At 38.2% G+C, this 21238-nt stretch overlaps 2 protein-coding genes and 1 non-coding gene across 4 annotated transcripts; 1 reads left to right on the forward strand and 2 right to left on the reverse strand.

Annotated features, from left to right (window-relative positions):
- Nucleotides 1-1531: 1531 nt before the first annotated feature.
- On the reverse strand, nucleotides 1532-10137 carry LOC122084551 (tRNA-dihydrouridine(47) synthase [NAD(P)(+)]-like). Its single transcript, XM_042652865.1, has 10 exons — nucleotides 9613-10137; nucleotides 8767-8883; nucleotides 8222-8458; nucleotides 7358-7604; nucleotides 7002-7261; nucleotides 5340-5612; nucleotides 4755-5036; nucleotides 4523-4643; nucleotides 2075-2244; nucleotides 1532-1980 (listed from the first exon to the last, which is right to left on the reverse strand). Exons 1-10 carry the CDS (start codon nucleotides 10063-10065, stop codon nucleotides 1882-1884), a joined length of 2259 nt encoding a protein of 752 aa, XP_042508799.1. The 5' UTR covers nucleotides 10066-10137; the 3' UTR covers nucleotides 1532-1881.
- Nucleotides 10138-12105: 1968 nt separating this feature from the next.
- TRNAL-CAA lies at nucleotides 12106-12189 on the reverse strand. Its single transcript has one exon. It is a non-coding gene; the product is annotated as a tRNA-Leu (tRNA).
- A 98-nt stretch (nucleotides 12190-12287) lies between these two features.
- On the forward strand, nucleotides 12288-18287 carry LOC122083305 (heterogeneous nuclear ribonucleoprotein Q-like). 2 transcript variants are annotated; one of them, XM_042651061.1, is made up of 11 exons: nucleotides 12288-12735; nucleotides 12912-13786; nucleotides 13865-13954; nucleotides 14033-14497; nucleotides 15157-15271; nucleotides 15356-15526; nucleotides 15658-15914; nucleotides 16010-16103; nucleotides 16198-16259; nucleotides 16550-16633; nucleotides 16723-18287. In XM_042651061.1, the coding sequence occupies exons 1-10, from the start codon at nucleotides 12498-12500 to the stop codon at nucleotides 16616-16618; spliced, it is 2436 nt and encodes an 811-aa protein (XP_042506995.1). In that variant the 5' UTR covers nucleotides 12288-12497; the 3' UTR covers nucleotides 16619-16633; nucleotides 16723-18287. The 2 variants fall into 2 exon arrangements, with proteins under 2 accessions (XP_042506995.1, XP_042506996.1); XM_042651062.1 differs by having other exon boundaries at nucleotides 16207-16259.
- Nucleotides 18288-21238: the final 2951 nt, after the last annotated feature.

Consider the following 21238-nt stretch of genomic DNA (forward strand, 5'->3'; position numbering starts at 1 on the left):
CAGGTTCTCTTCAGCTTCGTCCCCTCGCTTCCTCTCCTCTGTGGCTCGGGCTTCAACATTACTTATCACCGCCACCATTTCCCTCCCCAACTCTCTGCACTCTTTCAGTTTGGTATCCAGCAAAGTATGCAACTCGGTTGGAATGAAAGTGGTTTGCACACAACGAAGACATTAGAAAAAGTGGATCTTTCAATAAGACAAGGTAAGCAAAAGCTGAGGATGAAAGCCCGAAGAGTTCCGGTAGTCGGAGCAGTTTTCCTCGCAGCCTCCGGGCCAAGCGGTTTCTTCGGAGCCTTGCCTCCCGTTGATTTGCGAGCTGTTTGTTTCGTATGAGCCATATATATCTTGCAAATCAATAGATGAAGAAAATAGCCGAGAGCAGAGACGGAGAAGAGGAAGGGGGAGGGAGGTCTTGCGCTTGATCCTTATAGAAGAAAATAGTCGAGAACGGGTGGCGGGGAAGAGAGATTGCAGGTCCTGCAAGTCCTCAACTCCCTCACGGGCTCGTTTGGGATTTGCTAGTGAAAGCTATCTCTCTCAAGGATCAACAAGCATCTCTGCAAAGTGCGGGACAGAGGCGAAAGAGGAAAAATTTGTTTCTACGTTTTCATTGCCTCGTTAGTGAAACGTTTCCTGAAATCTACCAAAAAGAAAAAGAAAAAAAACCTTTTCCTGAAATATATTTGGGGCTCAAGCAATGCCATTTTTATCTCCGCCACCGCCAGCTCAGTCTCTCCTTACAGGTCCATCACCGTTCACCAGCAAATAAGGTTTTAAAACACTCACTCAGGTTCTAAAATTCGACCGGATTGTCTATTATCTGTGTCGATTTTGATCGACGTCCGATCCACTCAAGCACCGTTTGTAACAGAAACGATTTTTCACATTTTTATTTTTTTTGGTATTATAAACATATTTCTCAAAATATTTTTTGCAAACATAATGCCACCGAAAAACTCAATACTATCATCAGAAGCCCAAAAAGGAGAGAGGGTTCGATTGATTCTTTTTAGGTTTAAATAATTGAAAGATTTATCGGACACAACAGCCTTTTTTCTCTCAAATTCGTTTATAAAAACGATGAAACAAATCGTTTCTAAAATTATAAATAGACATAAATTTTGATTTATGCTTCTAGAAACAGATGAAATGAAACAATTTTATCAAACGTTTTTTAGGTTGTTTTTTCGTTTCTGAAAACAAGAAATACAAAAAAATGACAGAATCATAACATTGTCAAACGATGTCTAAGTAAAACAAAGCTCACTTTATTAAAAAAAATAATAATAATAATAATAATTTCATAAAAAAAAAAAGATTAAATCTGTCCTATAAGGTCCAATCCAGAATAATCCAGATCGATATCGACCTTGACCAATAAAAATTTTGAGAAAAATTATGTTCGAGGATATGTTCTAAATCCAAAATCTATTCCCTGAATACAATTTCGGAATAAATCTCTCTCTAACCTACTCTAGTAGATCGTCACCACCTACACCAATCCATCCAACTATTACATGAAATAATATCATTTAAACCAAAATATCCCTTGTTTCCTTGTGAATTAGATTTGTCATACAAAATTGAATAATGTAAATATCTCATCATCACGTACTCACCCTCAGGACCTGGAAATAGTCACAGGCTTGAATCTGATCACTGCAACATAGATTTACAAGTTGAGATCATCAAGAAATTGGACACCACAAGGGTTCCAATGTAAATTAAAACAATTGGATGCAACCATTACATAATGATACAGCTGGAAAGAGTATAGTGAGGACTGTATTCAACTAGGATGGGCAACAAAGACCAAAAATATCACTCTGCCATGAAAGCAGAGAGCAATATCACCCACGATAGCACCAGCCAGTCTCAAGGTCACCCATTTTCTGCACTATCATAGGCATTAGATTTATGCTTCGGTGCAAATGTGAATCCAGCAGGAACCTTGCCAAGCAGCATCTCAGATATTCGAATCTACATTAAGAATGAAAATATTACAACAATAAAAAGAATTTCAAGGAGGAAAGCATTGAAAGTACATTGCCCAGGATGAATATCAGCTACATACCCAATCAGCAGCAGATTCAGAAGCCATTAGCGTCTCAAGGTCATTGCGACCAAAATAACTGGGTGGCCGCCAGTTCAGTTTTTGTGGGATAACATCTAATAGACCAACAGGTATGTATCTATGTGTATAGCTAAGCCACTCCAACAAGAAATGCCTTGTTGTCTCCACACCTGCAAGCATACATATATTAGACACTAGTAAAATTCAGGCCCCTGCTGCTCTAAGTGACGTAGTTCAGCAAGAAAAAATATAAGAAAGTATTTAGTGAAGCCTATTTTGCTACTCAGCAATCAAGCCCCAAGTGAAATAGATAAATAACGTCTAGGAGAGGACAAGATTATTTGAGGCTCATTTTGTGAAGGGTCCCCCCTTTATAATGCTTGAATTTTATTAGAAGGAGAGAGACACACAATGAAGAGACATAATTAGTCCAATAGGATGAATGATACTCTTCCTATTGTCCCCTCAAAAAATCAGTAAATTGCACCAAATCCATGTAAATCCCCATCCTTGCCTAGTAAAGACACTCCAGGCCCTAACTTTGGTAAATTTGGAGTTCAAGGTTTGCGGATCATTGGCAGCATCCATTCATCGACCCACTACCATGGACAAAGTGTTCTTGTAACTCATAAACCAAGCCAACCATAATCTAAACCAGTGATCTTTCTAAAATAATAATATATTTCGACTACGTGAAGAATCACTCATTCTATCAAGAACTATAAACCTCACATAGCCATCAGGAATTTAAGTGATTGTCTCAATATCCAGGACAGCAGCCACTTTTCTATTATTATTTTTTTCTTCTGTATGTAGGAAAGCAGCCAGTTTTAAGCATTTTTTCTTTGACATCCTAGGAAGAAGCAACTTAAAACAAAGAGAGCCATGTTGGCTCAGAAAACCTCAAAACCCCTTCACATTAATAAATGAATAGATCAAATAAAATAAAAGATGGTAGAAAACTCCACACACTAGGGTTACTTCATTAATTAACCCACTTCCCATCTTATGTTACATACTTCAAACTGCTTTAAAACACCCCAAGTACTGCCATGGCAGTCTAGTATCCTTAAGTACACACTATATCTTCTATTGCATACTGTATTGAGTATTTCAATCCTCTAGGCCCCTACGGCAGTCCCTAAGAAAATGAAGATATAAACATTTTCTGTGCAATTGTGTGAAGGACAAAAAGTTTGAGATGCAGCTTTAAGTTGGTTAACAGAGAGTTTGTTTGTAGGCCTAGAAGGCTGAGAAGGCCTGGTATACACCTTGTAAGAATTAAGAATAAAGCTCTGCTAACTAAATGGTTTAGAGATTTTGCAATCTGTTGCCCGTGGAAGGAGTTGATTATGTACATAGGGTTTTACCTGGTGGATGGGATCTGATATTCAGTCAGGGGCCCTTATGGGCTTTCACATTGGGTGATCCGCTCTTGAATCAGATTTTGGGAGGACGAATTAGAACAAGGAAGTTACTCAACATTTCTGTCAAAAGCTGTACTTGCCGGCTTCTCAGAAAGATGCAAGATAATGGGGTCTCAAATGGTAGTTGTATTGGTGCCAGTGTTCAGAAGAAACCTAAGGGGGCACGAACATGACCAAGTTGCTGATCTCCTAGAGGTTGCAGAATGTATCATTGGCGGACAAAAAAAAAAAATAGAATGCGGGTGCAAAAGGTCAGTTTTCTGTTGAAAGTTATTTCAACTTTTTAGCTGGCGATGACTCGGAAATTAAACAGAGAGTGATGTCCCCAAGTAATTGTCAACTTTTGTACAGTTTAAAGTGGAGGCTCCTCTTTCGCTAGCAAATGCAGCTTGTGGCATGAGGCTGAAAAGACTGCCAGGCACATGTTACTGGAGCACGAAATGGCTTTATTCTTACGGATGTATTAGGCCTCACCCAACAACTTGGGATTAATAATGCAGATCTTGTCCCATCATTCCACACTACTTAGGGTTATCTCTTCTATTAACTGATGAACATTCATGTATTTCCTCATTTCTTCACCCTAGGTCCAATATATATATATATATATATATACATCATCTTTATTGCATGGGGCTAAACCATCTCGATAGACGTTCCCTTTTTTATCTTTCTTATTTTATTCATCCCACCCTTGCCACTAATCCATCTCAATATCATCATCTAGCTTACACTCATTTCATATAAATATTTTACTTCATGATTGTCAGTTGAAAAACATTGCACTAACAATATGCATCTTAAGGGAAAGAGAGAAAATTGCCAATTTAATCCATACAGCCGCCACTTGTGTGACTTTTATTCAATAATCTCTTCCGGCCCGGATCTTTAGCCCATCACTGTAAGTCTGCACTCAAATACCCTAGGTGATCTCTAGAGCTAGAGTTACAGTGTATTACCTGATGCCTTTGGCTAGAGTACACTATGAAGTTGCTACATTTAATGGACAATCAGGACATACCTTTGTTATCAGAACCCCAGTGTTCAAGGCCAAAATGTGCAAAGTCCTTCAAAATATTCAGTCGTTCACAAGAACTGATGTCCCAATGCCTCTGTTCCTTAAGTTCAGTAAATATCCAGGGCTGCATGGCACAAAGCTTCCTTATTCACAGATACTAATTTATATCCAGGAACATATAGCAACATTAATCACAAAACAATATTTTGAACTTAAACATGAGAGAGAGATTAACCTTAATCAATGCTCCTCGAGCAATCATGCAAGTAGATAGTTCAGGACAATCAGATTTGTGCTTGTCCCAATCCAAGTAAGAAAATACATCTCCATTGCCAAGGACGTGCAAAGCATCTGGTGCCTTTCTTGCACATTGGTAGATGTAATCCCAATCAGCAAGCTTGCTGTAGCGTTGCTGACGAGAACGGCCATGAATCGTCACAGCAGTGGCACCCCACTGTCCAATATCTGAAATTAATGGATCAATGCGATTCCTCCCTTCAATATAACCAGTCCGTACCTAAAGCAACAAAAAAATGTGTTGCATATAGTAGTTCGTCAGACAGAAATGATAAAGGATAACACGAGGATTGAAAACAACAGGGAAACGTATCAAACCAATCAACCATTTCAAAGTAACTTCACTCTCCTTTTGGATAAGAACAGCATGTTGGAATTTTAACCTACCCTATAGAAGGGCATTAAAATGAAAAACAAGGGAAACAAAATTAATGCTATTTTAAGAAACCAAATCCATGTTCTGCTCATTACCACGTTTTATTTGGAAATGTCTACAACCAATATAGCCTTAGGTAGGAAGTACCTTTACAGTTAAAGGTGTGTCTACTGTGCCAGAAGCTGCCTGTATGATACTTTTCATTCTCATTGGTTTTGTAAGAAGAGAAGAGCCAGCACCCTTGTTAACAACAATATCAATAGGGCACCCCATATTTATGTCAATAAAATCAACTGTACATTCACGATCTATAAGGTCAACAGTACGTGCAATAGTATCTGGGTATGCACCACATATCTGTACACCAAACAGATCCTCAGATGAATGCCGCCTCAATAATGCCCATTCTGAAGCTTGCCCCTATTTCCATCATCCATGGTAAAATTGCAGTGAGAAAGGATCAACTTATCTACGAATTATTCACATTAATTCACTGGGTACAGAAAAATATTGCATCAATTCTGAAGAATGTGAAACAGAATAAACAAAAACACAAGACCCAGTCAAAGACCAAAAATAAAATAACATTTTTATTGAGGATCAAAATTAAGCCAAACTTGGAAGGTGTGGCAGTATGTAAATGACTAACACGGTATATGCAAAAAAACACATCAAGAATCAAGGTGTGAAATCGTGCCCAATGCCCCGAAAGTACATCATCCAAAACTAAGGTTGCTGAAACAAGCCCAGAATTAATGAACATATGATTTATAGATTCTTAGGACAAACCGACAAACACAATTTTTCCCCTCAAAATGGATTATGTTTCTTTGTTTAGAAATGTCCCAACAAACTGTAATGGGGGCTATCATCCACAATTTTCTTTCCTACTACTCAGAAGGAACACTTGACCAGGCAATACAAACGTCTTCCTATTCCAAAGGCATCAACGAAGCAACTCAGAACATGCCACAAAAATATAACCTTACATAATTGACTATCTTACAGAACAGGGAAAAAAAAAAGATGGCAACACCCTCCTCCACCTCTTTTTACATAACAAATATTTTCAACAAGTGAAGACCTTTCTTCTTCAAATGCTCAACCGTAACTCCATGCAAAGCTAAGTTCCAAATGAAGGCTTCATTCTTGGGGGGGTCGGTTTCTTCAAAATCTTCTGAAGAGGCAAAACTATTTGTTCCCTCAGGTTACTAACGAGTCATATAAGAATTTAGTGAAGAACTCACTTTTACTGTCCACTTTTTTCAAAGTTGTCCATCCTCATCACCCCCTCACTTTCCAAAAAATTATTCACAGTGAGCTCCTTAAGAGGAAGCAACTAATAAAGCAAGGGGCATAGGCCAGAAAACCTTTTTCCAGTCATCTTGCCTCATCCTCCTTTTCATCATACCACCCTTAAAGCTTGTTCTCCACAATTTCCACTTGGGCTATCATGGCACCTAGTCAGAAGTTGTTCTCGTATGAAATGATAACCTCTATAAACTTCCAAAGCTAACCGTCAACCCCATATTTGCTCACAGAAACCTTGCAGCACAAAGCATCTTGTTCATTAATAAAGCAACATATACAATTCCCTAGAAAAGCCAAATCAAGTGCCTTGGAAATGACCCCAAAACTGCTTAGAGCACATTATGAAGTGTCCACCTCTCCAAATAGTGGACAATTTCAACTTCGTAATTTAGGCAATATTTCAATCTGATATGTTCTTATAAGTTGTATCCAGAATTACGTTGAAACTATTGAATGTTGAGATAGGAAAACCGAGTACACGTGAAAGAAGATACAAACCTGCAGAAGATTTGTACACATCGCCATTTCACCGCATGTTATATCTGCCCCTAATACCTTACAAACCCTCCGAAAAGGAAGATTCCCAACAGTGGTCAGCGGTGCAAGATACAGCTTCCCCCTGAAGTCAATAAGCTTCTTTTCACGAGGGTGCAATTTCAGGCTCATATCGGTTTCTGTGAGAGAGTCATCACTTGGCTTGGTTTCTGCTTCAGTTTGTACGCTGTTTTCTTCAAAATCATTACCTGGAAGAGTTGATCCTGTCCCAAATGATGCAAAGATAAGTGACACAAAAGCTTAATAGTGATATGTAGCATAAAATCAAGTGCACCCAAAGGGAAAAAAGAAATCCAAACCATTATCCACTTCACTGAAGCAACAATTTTCTTCAATTGGGACTTTCGCCTTCTTTAGGGGTCGATGGTCATCACTTTCAACATCCACAACCTGTTCTGGTGGAACCTTTGGAGTGCATTCTGTTGCTTTATCAGAATCACCCACTTCTTTCTTATTATCTTTATCGCGAGCAATAGACCCATTCAAAACTTCTAGATCAGATTTTTTTTCAGATTCAACATTTTTTGACTTTGAATTGGTCTGACCCTGCAACTCAGGAGTATTGATGTAATAAACCAGCTGAAGAGTAAGACTATTGGAACCTATCAGAAACTTTAGAGGAAATATAAAAATTTTAACAATGGGTTGGATGAATATTAAACCAAAAAAAAAAACCAAGTATCAAATCATTACAAAAAATCAGACCAAAGCACTGAATGCCAAAACACTTTATGGTTCTTTTTATATAACCAAAGAAAAACCTACAAAAACACTCCAAAATAACATTATTTATAGGAAATAGTGGCAGGTTTTATAAATAAAAAGAAAATGGTGCAGGACCATAGAAGCATTATTTACAAAACAGAAACCCTGAAATCAATAAACAAATAAAGAGAAGGATGGTACAGGACCAACACTCTAACAGAACTCGATGAAATTGTAATTCACTAATGTATAAATAGCGAATGAATACCAAAGACAATGATAAGCTAAAGAAAAATAATCAGAATATGAAACAAAATAGCAAAGTATTCAAGAAATGCCCGCTAAAAGAATTGCAATAATAGTCACTGATGAAAAAAAAATAACTTTGTTGAAATGAGTGTTGTCAATGCATAAAGTATGCAGAAAGAGTTGGGTAGCATATGTTGAAGTATTCATACCGACAGCTCAAGACGTTTCAGCTGAGCATCAGCCCTGAAAAAACACATTTTATTTTTCCATAAGAGTTTCTGAACATCTTTATTCAGTCCATTCATTTCGTAGCTCGTCTCCTGGATGCCCGAGGTTTCTGCAGTAACACCACCTTTATGTGAACCTGAAAATCTACAAGCCAATCCATAAGGACATGGCTTTTCAAGACTTGCAAAAGGACATTTTCCCTCCAAATCTGCTGGCTTCTGCATTAGAGAACATTTGATCCATCGTACAGGTTCAGAGACATACATTATATGGGGAGGAATTCTATGGTCTGACAGACCACGGTAGTCTGGGGACACATGAAGCCTGGAGGATAGAATTCATCATTGTAAGGGTATTTGGACACTTCGTCCTATATGGGGGAAGTGTTTATTCCATGTTCATGGACTGTTGGTCTGTTTGCTCCAGACCATGATGTCCCATCTCTACTCTGCTGACCAGAAAACTTTCCTCCTATATATGAAAATTTTCATCCAATAATAGAACACATATCAGTAATTTACAGTACCTGAGCCTTAAAGGCTTCCAAATCATGGCTGAAGCGACAATTGTCACCATACTGACATGAACTGACAGTCCCAGTCTTTGCAACCACAGGACAGATATGTAGCGGAGATTTCTGCTCCTGATAATTAAAGAAGCAGTGCTGTCAGTAAACCCAACATACACAATCTCACCCTTAGTACAGAAATTACATGTGCTACAATATATAAATAGTTAAATTAGGATGACCAGAATGCTGCCTCGGGTGATTATTTGTCCAGTTTAGACAGAGTGCAAGATCAGAATTTTACTAAAGGTAATTTAAAGGCTCTGAATGACATCTGGGATTTCTTGATCTTTGGTGTTAAGTAATCACAGACTTCGATGATGTCTCTTCTTTCTTCTTATATGAAAAATGTGAAATTATGACAATGCAATAAGTTTATGGTTCCTTTTTTTTTTTTTTTTGGTGGGATGGAGGTTACGCATCTGCTGGGACATTTGCATCCCTTTCTCTTTCCTTCAACAAAAAGTTCGCCCAAAAAGATGGCCAGAACGAGTTCGAACTTATGAAAATAAGCCAATGAATTTCAATAATTACTGACTGAAGAACTTGAAAATCATGCTTTTTGTTATTTAGCAGTTGAACAAGGAGAGCACTGATAGTACAGTGGTAGAATAAGTGAATCTAGTTTTTCAGATCGAGTCGAGACTAATGGCTGTTTTGAGGCGGTCTCAGTCCCTGTTTTCCCGGCAGTGGAGGCTTCAAGCCTTTTCCCTTAATTGTTGCAAATCGCAGCCAAACAGAACGGAAAATATAGAGAACAAAAAGTACAGTAATCGCGATAACTTGAGAATGAAGATACCAAACCTGACGGCGTTCTCTCTTCAATTGTCTCTTCGACTTCTTTTTCTCCGTCACCACGTAAGAAGAAATAGACTTCTGTTCTGAAACTCGTCCATCTGTAGCGCCATTGGTGCTAGGTCTGACGGGTCGTGGTCGAAGGTACTCTCTCTTCACTGGAGCTATTGCTTTGGCAACGAGTTCCTCTTGTGTTAGATGAACTTCCTCTGTATTCAATGGAGATGTATCTCCTGAAACGTTCGCTGCGACTTCTGTGTTTGGGAGAGCGACGAGTTCCTCTTGTTTTAGATGAACTTCCTCTGTGTTCAATGGAGATGTATCACCTGAAACCTTCGTTGCGACCTCTGTGTTCGGGAGAGAAGCATCTTCCGAAACCTTCACTTCGACCTCAGACGACGACTCGTCCATCGTAGGACCAAAATCTCCCAGTGAAGTGAGAGGTTCGGGTGAGCACTGCATCACGACGATTAGGGCTTTGTGACCCTCCAAATGGGCGTTGGCGTGTTGGCGCGTTGGGGCAGGGCAGCTCGGCCCGCCTAGCACCTGGTCCAAGGTATGACCAAGCACATGAACGTTGCTTACAATCCGCAAGTTGGACCAGGATTTCTAGATTCGGAAACTGGATTAATTCGGGAATAACCTTCTTCGTTTTTTTACTCTGTTTTTTGGGTGGGGTAGGGTGTTAAACTAATCATTTATGTATAACAAATTATAACTAAATTTCAATCCATTCTTGAATCCTTATATTGGAATTTTAAAATAGTTTAAACAATACGTGAATTTTCTTATAACTATTATTCAACCATATTAACTATACATACAACTACGTGATCGGACAACATTCTCCACCAGTAGGAGAGTACAATCAAGCATCTTCAGTGTGGGGTAAAATGGTCTTTTCACAAATTTTGTGTCTTAGCATAGGTACATGATCAATTAGAGCTGAGTTCTTTATTCTTTAAAACAAAATAAAGCAAAAATATATATGTACCTAATTATTGTTGGGAGAGTGCGCAATAATGTCTAAAATATATGCATGGGCATGCATAGAATATGTGGCAATGCAAATATGGGGTATTCGGTGGCATTAATAACTATTATGGATTTTGACGCGTGACTAATTTAGACCATGTCCTTTCTATCTAGTGGTCAGCGTAGACATCTTATTTATCCGCATGGCATAAGCGATGTTTTGTGTCAATATCATGTATGTCTTTAGTTATATTCCCATATATTTGATGTTATCATTGTACCAACAAAAAAAAAAAAAAATTTTATGTCATATTTTTTGTCTCCTCCTAAGTGTTGTTCCAAACTTGATTCTTTTTTCACAAACAAAAAAAAAAAATGATTATTTGAATGTGAAATTATGGTGAGACAAACCTGATGAAAATAATAACTTCGCATTATCTTATGGTTTAGTATGTTTAGTATTGTTGAATTATGACCATAACTGAGATGGGGTGAATTAGTGATCCTAATTTTAATTTTTGAATTCCACACATTGATGTGACAATTTAGTTAGCACTTTATGTAGTCGCACACCCACAAAGTAATATTTGTTGAAAAAGTCACTAATATATATACATATATTTGTATACATACACAACATTTTGTCATGGACACTTTCATGTGTGCATATCTATTATACAACTCAAAATAACTTCATAAGCAATACAAGTAATAATCTGAAGCCACGTGCACAACACAAATATTTTTACTAGGTTTACCAATAAATCTGTCCCCAAAACATTCTTTGTAAAGGCTTTATGTGTACTAGATAACTTACTTTAATTGTCATTACAATTGACAACATCTACACACATGTTTTCCCAACATAGATCTTAAAGGGTACTTATGCCAATTACAAGTGACAACTCTAACTCATAGCATTCCCAACATTCAATTGGCACACAAGCACCAATACAAGTAACAACACTCTTTGTTAGGGAATATCCTTTCAAATAATACAAATGGACTTATATTAATGTGACGCGGTCAAGCACAAACTAGTATATCCACAACTATTTTATTCTATACTTAGCATATATAGGAATACCTACAATGTATTAAAATAAATACAAGATAAGAAATAAATGACTACTCCTTGTATATATTGAACATTGGTATTCTAGAGAAACTTTGGTAGCCAATGGAGCTTCACTAGAGGTGTCATGAGAGTGGGGAGACCTCATTTCCTTCATTATTCTACTTATTTTTTTATTTTTTTCAATAAGCTTTCAATAACATGTAAACAACGACACACAGACATTTTAACATGTTTAATGCAAGATGGAAAGCTTCAATGCATCACTGGCTTATCATTAACAACTTCAACAATGTGTAAAGAAAAAAAAAAAAAAAGAGGAAAAAACAGAGCAGGTCAATGGCGAAACCAACTTAACAATATGGCAAAAAAAAAAAAGGAAAAAAAGAAAAAAAAGTAAAAAATGTCAATTGCCTATCAATAAAAACTTCAACAATGTGTAAAAAACTACATGTCAGAAGTGGGATTTGAACCCACGCTCTCTCACGAGAACCAGAACTTGAGTCTGGCGCCTTAGACCACTCGGCCATCCTGACCTGATTGATGGTAAGCGTGAGTTTATTTTAATATATATTAAAATCAGTGTGTTCTGGATTTCCAACCTGATTTATATCCCTCCATCTTCGCCCATCTGCTATATCGAACTGTAACCATCAGTTTTAGGCTTTTAGCAGTAATGGTTTCATCTTTCACGCTCTAATCCGTCTCATATCAAGGTTATTTGAGGGCGTAAAGCATAAGTCGAACTGCGGCAGCGTTTGTTCAACTGGTTTTCACAGTCGCAGTCTCTTTATATTTCATCTGAAGGAAAAGGACATTTTGATTTTGATATCGTGGTTTCGTAATGAGAACTCGAAACGCCGAAACCCCCAAATCGAGGGCTACGAAGAAAACGCCGGTGAGGAAATCTGCTACTAAAACCCCTCCAAAGCCATCAGAAGAACCGCCGGAGTCTTCTACGACGACACCCAAGTCGGCCGACAGTCCTAATTCTGCATCTGTAACTGAACCGAAACCCTCCAATAACAGTAGCGCCGCTGCGACGCCAACGCCCACTACTGTCTCAGTGCCCCAATCCAAAGGTACGATTTAAGCCCTAGATAAATAATTTTTATTTTAAATGTTCAAACTTAATGTCATGGATGGCCTTGTCCATAATGCGGGTCTTTCAACGACGGGTGGGGTTTTTCAATTGATTTCGTTCATTTCTTTTTACAAATATGATTTCTCTATTTTTTTTTATTTTTTTTGGTTGCAGTGGAAGATTCCGGCGCATCAACAGACACTGCTCAGGCAACGCCTGAGATGAAAGCAACCCCAACCACAAGAGCCATAACCAAGAAATCGCCCGGAAAGACTAAAACTAATGTTGCAGCTAAAGCCTCTGCTACACAGACACCCAAAACGGCAGTGAAGGTTGAGCAATCGGTTGTGAACGTTGAAGAATCTTCAGCGAAAGAGGAAACTGCTTCTGAAATGGTCGTAGAAACTCTACCGAAGGGAAAACCTCTCATTCAAGAACTTGGACAATCTCCCAAGAAGGAAGAAACGTTGGAAGAGGTTGCGGTTGTGAGGGTTCAGGATTCCCCGAAGAAGGAAGAGCCCGTTGTTGTGAACTTGGAAGAGGTGGTCAAGGAAGACCTTCGTAAGAAGAGAGCCCCTGCAGAAGATGCGAAGGAGCCCGAGAGTGACCCAGTTAGCATGGAGGGAGATGTGGAGGAAAACGTGGGAGGCGAAGATGCTGAACCGAATGGGGATGCTAATGTTGTTGATGAGGTGATGCAAGACTTAGGGGAGCAAGAGGGATTGGAAGAACCTGTGGATGAAGAGTGCGCAGAAGATGATGTGTTACCGTCAGAAGAGGAAGCCATGGGACTTGAAGAGGAACAAATGGAAATATCCGCAGTTGCAAAGGAACGGAAGATGAAGAAAGAACAAGAGATATTTGTTGGTGGATTGGATCGGGATGCTGTGGAGGAAGACGTTAAGAAGGCTTTTGAGAAGATTGGGAAGGTTGTTGAAGTTCGACTACACAGGAATCTGTCGACGAACAAGAACAAGGGATATGCATTCGTGAAATTTGCAGACAAGGAGCAGGCAACCCGGGCATTGTTAGAATTGAAGAATCCCGTTGTACGGGCCCTTTATTCTGTTTGCTTTGTGGTTTCTTATTTTGTATTTGCTAGGTTTTAATTACCTGTTTCTGATTAGATACGTGGGAAACGATGTGGGATTGCCCACAGTGAGGACAATGACACGCTGTTCTTGGGTAATATCTGCAACACATGGACAAAGGAAGCTGTAAGTTTTTTTGTTAAGCAGAAGCCCAGCTTGCCACTATATTGAATTGTTTCTTACTGATGTTTTGTGGACTCACAGATCAAGCAAAAGCTGAGGGAGTATGGTGTTGAAGGTGTTGAGAGTGTTACCCTCGTGCCAGATGCCCAACACGAAGGGTTGAGCAGGGGTTTTGTTTTCCTGGAGTTCTCTTGTCATGCCGATGCAATGCTGGCATACAAGCGACTTCAGAAGCCAGACGTAATTTTTGGTCATGCTGAGAGAACTGCCAAAGTGGCTTTTGCTGAACCATTACGAGAACCAGACCCTGAGGTTATGGCAGAAGTTAAGTCGGTGTTTGTTGATGGGCTTCCTCCTTACTGGGATGAAGACCGTGTGAAGGAGCATTTTAAAGGGTATGGAGAGATTGAACGTATAATGCTAGCCCGGAACATGTCTACTGCCAAGAGGAAGGATTTTGGATTTGTTGATTTCGCTACTCATGAAGCAGCAGTTGCGTGTGTTAGTGGTGTAAATAACACAGAATTGGGTGATGGGAAGTCAAAGGTAGCTTTCTAGTTTGATCATTTGGGATCTCATGCTGTTACATTAATTTGTATGTCTGGGTAAATTTCTGTTTAGATGGTGTTACCATTTGCTAGCTCCTCTAAAAAACCGTGTTATTGGAGTAAATTCATGTCATACCCTTTCTATGTTTTGGTGTTTCTTTCATTGCTTCTTCTAGTAAGCAAGCGTGGAAAATTTTATATTTTTAGATAGTTTTTTCCCCTTTTCAGAAAAAAAAACCTCCCCCAGTTCTCTGGATAAATATTGATTACCTAATATAATAGTGAGGAAAGACATGCATAGTTTAGGTCTCGTCTAAAGTATGATATCAAGTAGATCTGATTGAAGGGCAAGAATCCATGTATACAACCCCATATAAGTGAGATTTTACTGATTTGTTGTGTTGTGTTCCTTCCTTTTTACTTTTCTTTTCTTTTGCCGCTCTTTGATTGGATCCATGTCATTGACCCCATTTAGTTGGGATAAGGCTGAGCTGTTGTTGTTGTAATATTCTTTTCAATTGTTTATTCTAATAAGCAGATACATGCACAGTCTATGCAGCTGGATAAGCATTTGCATGCAGTAGTTTTAGATTTTTACTTGGATTTTTCTTCTGGTTTATTATTAACATATTGCATCTGATCACTGTGTACTACTAGGCAAAAGTGAAAGCAAGGCTTGCAAATCCTTTGCCCAAGACTCAGGCTGTTAAGGGTGGAATGCGTGGTGGGTTTCGGATTGGTCACATTGGCAGTGGAGCCTTCACGAGATATGGTAAGCTAATCATTGTTAGATACTTGTGCTTAACAGAGCTGTTTTTTCATGTTCAATTTTAATTTTGTTCCTTCTACTTTATAGGGAGGGGGTTTGGACGGGGTGGACGCCCGTTTGCCCCCATGAATTTTCAGCGTGGTAGAAGCTTCTATCCACGTGGACGTGGTCGAACTGGAAGATTTGGTTTTTCTGCTGGTGGTGATCATGGACACTCATATTCAGACTTTCATGGGAGGCAGCCTTTTGGTGGACGGGGTAATTTAAGGACCTTACCGACAGCTCCTCAACAGAACAAGGACTCTGAAGTTTGTGTTCTTGAAAACTTATTTTGTCAAATTTTATATTGACATGGTTCTGTTATTTTCCATGATTTTGTACAAGTGCAGGAGGAAGAAGGGGGTTCTTCAGGGGAACCCATCAGGCACCTGTTGAAGAATTTGTCCCGAGAGCTGCTACCTCATCAAGGTTTGATCGGCCTAGGCGTGGTGCTTTTGAGAGGGGTCGTGGTAAACAGATTCAGTCTAGGAGGCCACCATTTTCCCCAGAAAGAGAATTTGGTGGTCCCTTTGGTGCCAGGCACTTTGTTGATGAACCTTATATGTATGATAGTGGACGCGGGATAAAACGACCTTTTTCTATGATGGTAAGGGATATATGTGTGTGATATTTCATGCATTTTTTACTCTTGTATCGACTATCACTTATTATTCAAAACTGTGGTGCACATTTTGTCTTTAGGACCAAGATCCCATGTATATGGAGCCTAGTAGACTGCGTGCTCGGTATGATTATCCTGATCCAGCAATGTCATCTCGTGGCACTCATTTCCGAGGTATGGATTTTTTTCGTGTTTGTGTGGGTGGGTGCATGCATGTATGTTTCATTTAAATTGGTGTTTTGTAAACTCATATTTGACATGCTTTAAGGTCTATCAGATTCTCTTGGAGATGGCGGTGATCTTTATGGACATGATTACTATGGTTCAGATGTAAGTGCATAACATTCAGCTAGTTTTCATTGTCGAACAATTGTGCTGTGTTGGGTTGCTTAAACTTTTGCACCGTGTACAACTAAGGCCTTGATTTGGTTAGTTTATCAAAATATGTGACTGCTCAAAGGGTTGTGTACTCAAGTATTTATACACTTAGATATTGGATGATGATGCATCAAATGCTGTCCATCATGACTTCATCAGTATGGTTCCAGAAGTATTTTAACTTTTTAATATCTGCTGTTCCATTCATTATTATTAATTCGCCTCCCTTTGTTATTTTTCAGTATGCTGGTGGTGCATATTCATCTCTATATGGAGGTGATCATGCATATGGAGGGGGTTATTATTATTAGATTCAAAAACCTTTGGTAACTATACTTTGCTGCAATAATAATATTCCCTTAATGTTTTAATATTTATTGAGTTCTCACTTAACTATGCTTTTGTGGTCTTACAGAGGGGGACAAGCTGTTGCTGAATGATGGACCTGTAGCTGTTTAATCCTTTAATTGGTTGCTCTCATAAACTTTCCGCTTAGCTTCCCTGTCTTTGTTGCGTTCATTCTAGGTTGTCTTCTTGAGGGGCTTATACCAAGGAACTAAGATGGTATTTGTATTTTGGGTTGATAGCAATGCAAAACTTCATTGTGTTAAATAAATGAGTCATCATGAGGACATCAAGTATGAATTGGTGAGGTCAATTTGGAGTTATGGCTTCCCATCTTATGTTCATGATTTACATCTGGGTTTGAGGATAGATGTTGGCAATCTTTTAAACTGGAAGCTTGAAAGAAACAATTTTGATGGTACTTTCACTTTACTGGGTAAAAAATAATGGTGTCGGGTTTTTGATATCTATATTATTGGCAGTGATGTGGAAAATTATGGGCTTATGTGGTTGTCTTGGAGATCAATCAGGTTTGTGAATACCAGCATGTGGCACCCCTCTCAAAAATATTCAAAGCTTAAATATGGGACCTATTTGGAGTTTATTGTGGACTAAGATGGTCCCCTTTTGAACTTATTTCATCATTGTTTCAGTGAAAGTGTGAGGCTTAATATCCTTTTTTGTTCTTCCAAAAAATAATTTATTGTTCAAGGGGCTGCAATGGATTCTTATGCTCAGCAAGCATGCTTGATCTTTATGCGAGTTTTCAGAGGAAGCACATGTTTTCTGATTTATTGTAGATTCTAGGCCTCAGCTATCATGTACTTTCAGTGGGTGTTTGGAGGAGTGGAAAGGATCGAGTTAAGATGCTATGTGATCATTTGCATCCATCTTATTCACTGTTTCATTTTTTGTTACAAAATGGTATTTTTACTGGTATATTTTGGCAGTGCAGTGGTTTTACTGAATCAAGTTTGATCTGTATGGTTTAAGCACTATTCATCATGCTATAAAGGGAGTTGTTTTTGAGGAATACATGCCTTTTAATGAAGTCAGGCTTTAATTGTTTGTCATGAAGGTTAAATGCCCTTAAAAGTATGGGTGGAATTGAAAGTACAATTATTGTGGCTCTGCTAGCGTCTCTGGTGCTGATGGAAATGATTGATCATGTGAGGTAACAATAAATTTGGGGAGGCGATTTTGATGAGGCATGCCTACTATTTATTTGTTTGACTTGTAATGCTGGAGGCTGTGGATTAGATCTAGAAGCTTCTATAATGAATCAGTTAAATTGAGGGAGAGTAAATTTGCCTGATTAAGTTGGCTGTTAACTGGTGCTAAATGATAAATGACATTGGGTTATTATTGACCAGTCATAAATGATGACTATGTTGATTTTTAACAAGGATTGTTCCTCTAAGTTGAAGGAAAACAATAAGATCGTACTACCTGGTTTTATGGATTCTTAATTTTATTGATCCATTTTTGTGGTTCTTTATTTGCATCTTAACTGGGAGAGTGTAGAGGCTCAGTGTCTTCAATCATTTGTATAGTTTCTACTTGGAGTCTCACTGTCGAAATTGCCAACGATTAAACTTGTTTTGATGGATCAATGATTCAGTATTTTGTAATGTATTTACTGCATGAACACTATACCTGAAAATTTGTCTGCATGCATTTGGATTACTTGTTTCACAATATATGTTTCACAGTAATTAGGATATGTATGGAACTTCTCGGGTAAGATGGTGATCATTTAGTTATAGGTTAGTGTTTACTATATTGATTATCTGTTGCATAGAGGAAATTGTTATGGGTTATCAAGAATAGATATTCATTAAGCTTTATGTTTAACACCATATAGGCCCCATTAGGCTTGACTGCAATGTTTTTAGAACCTTAGATTTATACACTGAGAAGATGTTGGATAGAAACCATTAATATTCCTTTTCCCGTCTGAATTGTCTGTTAAATTTGACAGATTTGCTTGTGAGGTGTCTGTGACTATGGAGTATCGGAGGGAACTCCATAGTCAAACTTATTTGCTCAATTGATGTGTTGATTTTTTAATGGTATGAATCAAGGATTTAGCTATCGGTATTGGTATCAGTATACCGATACAAGACCGATACCTATATGATACAGATTATACGGCAATCTGATACTGATAATTAAAACCATGGTATAAATAGTAACTAACAGTGCTTGAGGTTTTGCATTTTAAGCTAGAGACATGTTTGCTGGTTTAAGATGTTGCGGAACACATTTTAGTTGTATTGCATTCATATCTAAGTGTTCCTTAGTTTTGAAACATGAATGCTATTTTCTCTCTCTAGAGGGCGGGCCTCGGCGCAACAGTAATGTTGATCCATTGCGACCTGATGGTCGTGGGTTCAAATTGGAAACAGCCTCTCCACGAAGCGAGGTTAAGGTTGCGTATAACTGCCCCTCCCCAGACCTTGCAGTGGCGGGAGCCTCGTGCGCTGGGTATGCCCTTTTAATGACACACTCTCTCTCTCTCTCTCTCTCTCTCTCTCTCTTGTTTAAAGTGGAGTTGGAATGGATGAACACAGTTGGTAACATGCTGTGAAATAAATTCAAACCATGGGATAACTGTAAGTCTTCAAAGCTGATAATATTCTATAAAGTAGTATGGAGAAGTTTGGGACATATCCTGCAATCAAGAGAACACAGATGTATTGTCTCTGTGCTTAGTGTTTTTGAAATCCTATTACAATTCAAATACTGGTATAAACCCTCGTTTTTTGGTTCTATCGTTATGTTTATTAAAAGGAAAAAAACAAAAAAATGATAGTTTAAGCTTTTACTCATTTTCCCCAAGTAATGCACCCATCATTACTCGGATTATTTTTTTATCGTCCGGGGAAAACCAACAACAACAACAAACTAAGCCTTATCCCAACTTAATGGGGGAAAAAGTTCTTTGGAAACTCTTTAACAAACTTTCTTAGGAACCATTCCATTAATTATTTGAAGGATCTACATCTCTTGGAGGGCCCTATCGGTTCTTTCTGCTCCATTCTCTTATTTCTTTTTCATTCTCTTCAATATTGAAGGTGGTTTTGGATTTGGCCGTCTTTTTCACCAGACCTAGATTGAGGATTCCTTTCTTTTTATGGGCTTGCTGTTATAGACATCCAAGTTGCTGTGGACTTACCATGTGGTTTTAGATTCTGTGGGAATATGGTTCTTTGTTGCACTTGAAGCTGCATTACACATCCCACCTCAAGTCTGGGACCTCATCTATTTACTTGTACTCTTGCTTTGGCAATATTAGTGGTGCACAAGCTTTAGATACTTTTCCTTTGATGACGTGGCAATGGAGTAAAAATTTCGATTCTGTTTAAATTTTTTTAGCACTCTTGGTTTTTTATGAGATGATTTGATTATTGATTTCTTTGGGAAGCTAAAGAGTGATGCTAAAACAATGGACAGTTTTTTTTAATGCATCAAGTTAAGGACGGTCTAATTTATCAAAACAATAAATTAAAAACAAGAAAAAAAGCTAAAGGCTAGCCATCTTGGTTGGAATTACAGATGTAATAGCTGGTGATAGGATCCCCCCTCCCCCCTATTTTTTGAAGGGTAGAGGGGGTAGGATTTGGTTGATGAGCCCTTGTTATCAAAGACCCTGGGCGTTCTGATGTATGCAGATGATGATGCATGAAGCATGGGATTACTCTAGGTGATCCATGGCCAGGTTACTTCTTGTCTTGCTGCTTTCGCTGTATTTTTTGTGGTATGTCTAGCTACTTGAATTCCTGATATTTGAATTTTTTGGGATGATAATGTGAGGTGTGGACTCCTTGTGCTATTTTTTTTTCCGTGAGTGATAATCTCTTTTTTTTTTAAGTCACAGCTATTTGTTTTAGTACTCTTTCTGTCAAGTGGTTTGACTAACCACATTTATGATGTGAAAAATGTGTTTTAGAAGTTCTATTGTTGTCTAGGTGCTGAATAAATTTGAATTTAATTTAATAATTGTTTGGAGGATTGATTCAAATACATGGAGATGTATGTCCCGCATAGAGGTGCTTGATATAGCACTTAGGCATGTCACATTACTTTTAAAATGTAATTCAATTATATAAAGCACATGCTATTTATCCAGGAGAATTTAAGATTTTAATTAAGTTTTGGTCAAAGTTATTTTCATATAATATTTTTCAATATTGTTTTCTTTCTCTGGTTGCAAAAAGCTTGGGCTCAATTGATTTTGAAGCATATATCATGTAGGAAATTTTGAGTTTCTTTTGGCATGCTTCTTACCATATTTTGCATGGAAGATAGTTGATGTTTTTCGAGGGGTTAGATTCCGGAGATCAACTCAATCATGTCTCGAGTACCATTGCTCCATTATATTTGTCAGAAGTTTATATAGATAAGCAAGTCTACGAAGGTATCTCTTGCCGAGCTGCTTGGTTCTGTTGATAAATAGATAGATCCCCCTTAGAAATGTCTTCAGTTTTTCTCCCTTATATTTTCAGACTTAAACTATGTGGAGGGTGATGTGGCAATTCTAGCTTTTTAGATAGATAGTGCACCATGTGGTTTAGTCATGTGTC

This window comes from Macadamia integrifolia, chromosome 7, assembly GCF_013358625.1.
Source record: "Macadamia integrifolia cultivar HAES 741 chromosome 7, SCU_Mint_v3, whole genome shotgun sequence".
Taxonomy (NCBI): domain Eukaryota; kingdom Viridiplantae; phylum Streptophyta; class Magnoliopsida; order Proteales; family Proteaceae; genus Macadamia; species Macadamia integrifolia.

Excerpts from the sequence above, each read along its gene's own strand:
- LOC122084551 (XM_042652865.1), bottom strand. The coding sequence starts at position 10,065 with ATGCAGTGCTCACCCGAACCTCTCACTTCACTGGGAGATTTTGGTCCT. Across the intron at positions 8,884-9,612 it reads TGAAGAGAGAACGCCGTCAG|GAGCAGAAATCTCCGCTACA; the intron begins GTTTGGTATCTT and ends TTTAATTATCAG. Across the intron at positions 7,262-7,357 it reads CTTCAGTGAAGTGGATAATG|GATCAACTCTTCCAGGTAAT; the intron begins GTTTGGATTTCT and ends CATTTGGGACAG.
- LOC122083305 (XM_042651061.1), top strand. The coding sequence starts at position 12,498 with ATGAGAACTCGAAACGCCGAAACCCCCAAATCGAGGGCTACGAAGAAA. Across the intron at positions 13,787-13,864 it reads TAGAATTGAAGAATCCCGTT|ATACGTGGGAAACGATGTGG; the intron begins GTACGGGCCCTT and ends GTTTCTGATTAG. Across the intron at positions 15,527-15,657 it reads GCAGCCTTTTGGTGGACGGG|GAGGAAGAAGGGGGTTCTTC; the intron begins GTAATTTAAGGA and ends GTACAAGTGCAG.